Source organism: Galeopterus variegatus, unplaced genomic scaffold (assembly GCF_000696425.1).
Source record: "Galeopterus variegatus unplaced genomic scaffold, G_variegatus-3.0.2 Scaffold600, whole genome shotgun sequence".
In the NCBI taxonomy this organism is placed as follows: domain Eukaryota; kingdom Metazoa; phylum Chordata; class Mammalia; order Dermoptera; family Cynocephalidae; genus Galeopterus; species Galeopterus variegatus.
The window spans coordinates 566,521-567,483 of record NW_007726711.1 but is presented as its reverse complement, the minus strand read 5'-3'; the positions used below and the strand labels follow the sequence as shown (position 1 = coordinate 567,483).

General features: G+C 29.8%; 1 protein-coding gene across 1 annotated transcript in view; it reads left to right on the top strand.

Moving 5' to 3' along the window:
* Positions 1-963, top strand: part of MAP2 (microtubule-associated protein 2) — a gene marked incomplete at its 5' end in the record, with an annotated part of 62,717 nt that overhangs the window by 54,616 nt on the left and 7,138 nt on the right. Inside the window, one exon of the mRNA XM_008570415.1 lies at positions 8-23. Within this exon, the coding sequence (XP_008568637.1) occupies positions 8-23 (16 nt within the window). The remainder of the gene's footprint in view (positions 1-7; positions 24-963) is intronic.

Below are 963 nucleotides of genomic sequence, written 5' to 3'. Positions count from 1 at the left end.
CAAGAACATCCGCCACAGGCCAGGTAAATAAACAATTTTAAGTAGTTTGATAAATATTTAATCATATTCAGGAAACTGACAAACAACATTTTTGTTTTTGTTGTGAAATACCTAATAGGAAGAATGTTTTAAAATCTTGATACTTAATGCTTTTATTGATAGAAACTATGTTAAAAATTTCAAGGCATCTTCATTATAGACAGGTGAACCCAATTACCATGAATAGGCCACACATATAGAACAGATTAAAAATTAAAAGGTACATAAATGCATTAATCTCTATATACTCGACATACTTATTGGAGCTCTTTTTAAGTAAGTAGTCTGAAAAATACATTGGATTTTTTATTCATACATAATAACATTTACTAAAAGTAGTATTACCAAAGATTTTCCATGAAATTGTTTTTCTACATTATGTAAAATAAATATTGTGCTTAGCAAAGCTAAAGAAATGTATTTATCTGTTGAATTTCTCAGATCCCTTACTAAGTCAACATGCATTGTGAATCCAACAGAATACAGTGCTTCTGCAGCTATTTGACCATAGCCCCCTTGTATTTTTTCAGAATATCTCATTGGACTAATGCCCTGTAGTAGAATTTATATTCATACTTACTGAGAATTTTCCCACTTTAAAGTGTAAATCTAATATTATGAGTCATTTCTTCTGAGTATTATGTTATATACTTTTGCTCATTTCCACCTCCAACCTATGTAATAATGGATAACTGTCATATTTGTCATTTTCTTGAGAATATTTTGACACAATTTATATATCTCATTGAATTATCGAAGGACAAAAGGAAGCAATTAGTTTTAGCCATCTATGCTTGGCATCAACATATAAACCAGGCGATAGTTTATTTCCATAACGATTGAGCTGATTAAGATTTCTGGCCAGGAGAAGATTTAAGAGTTTATTGGCTGAAAAACAGAAATAGGATCAGTTCTAAAATGGAT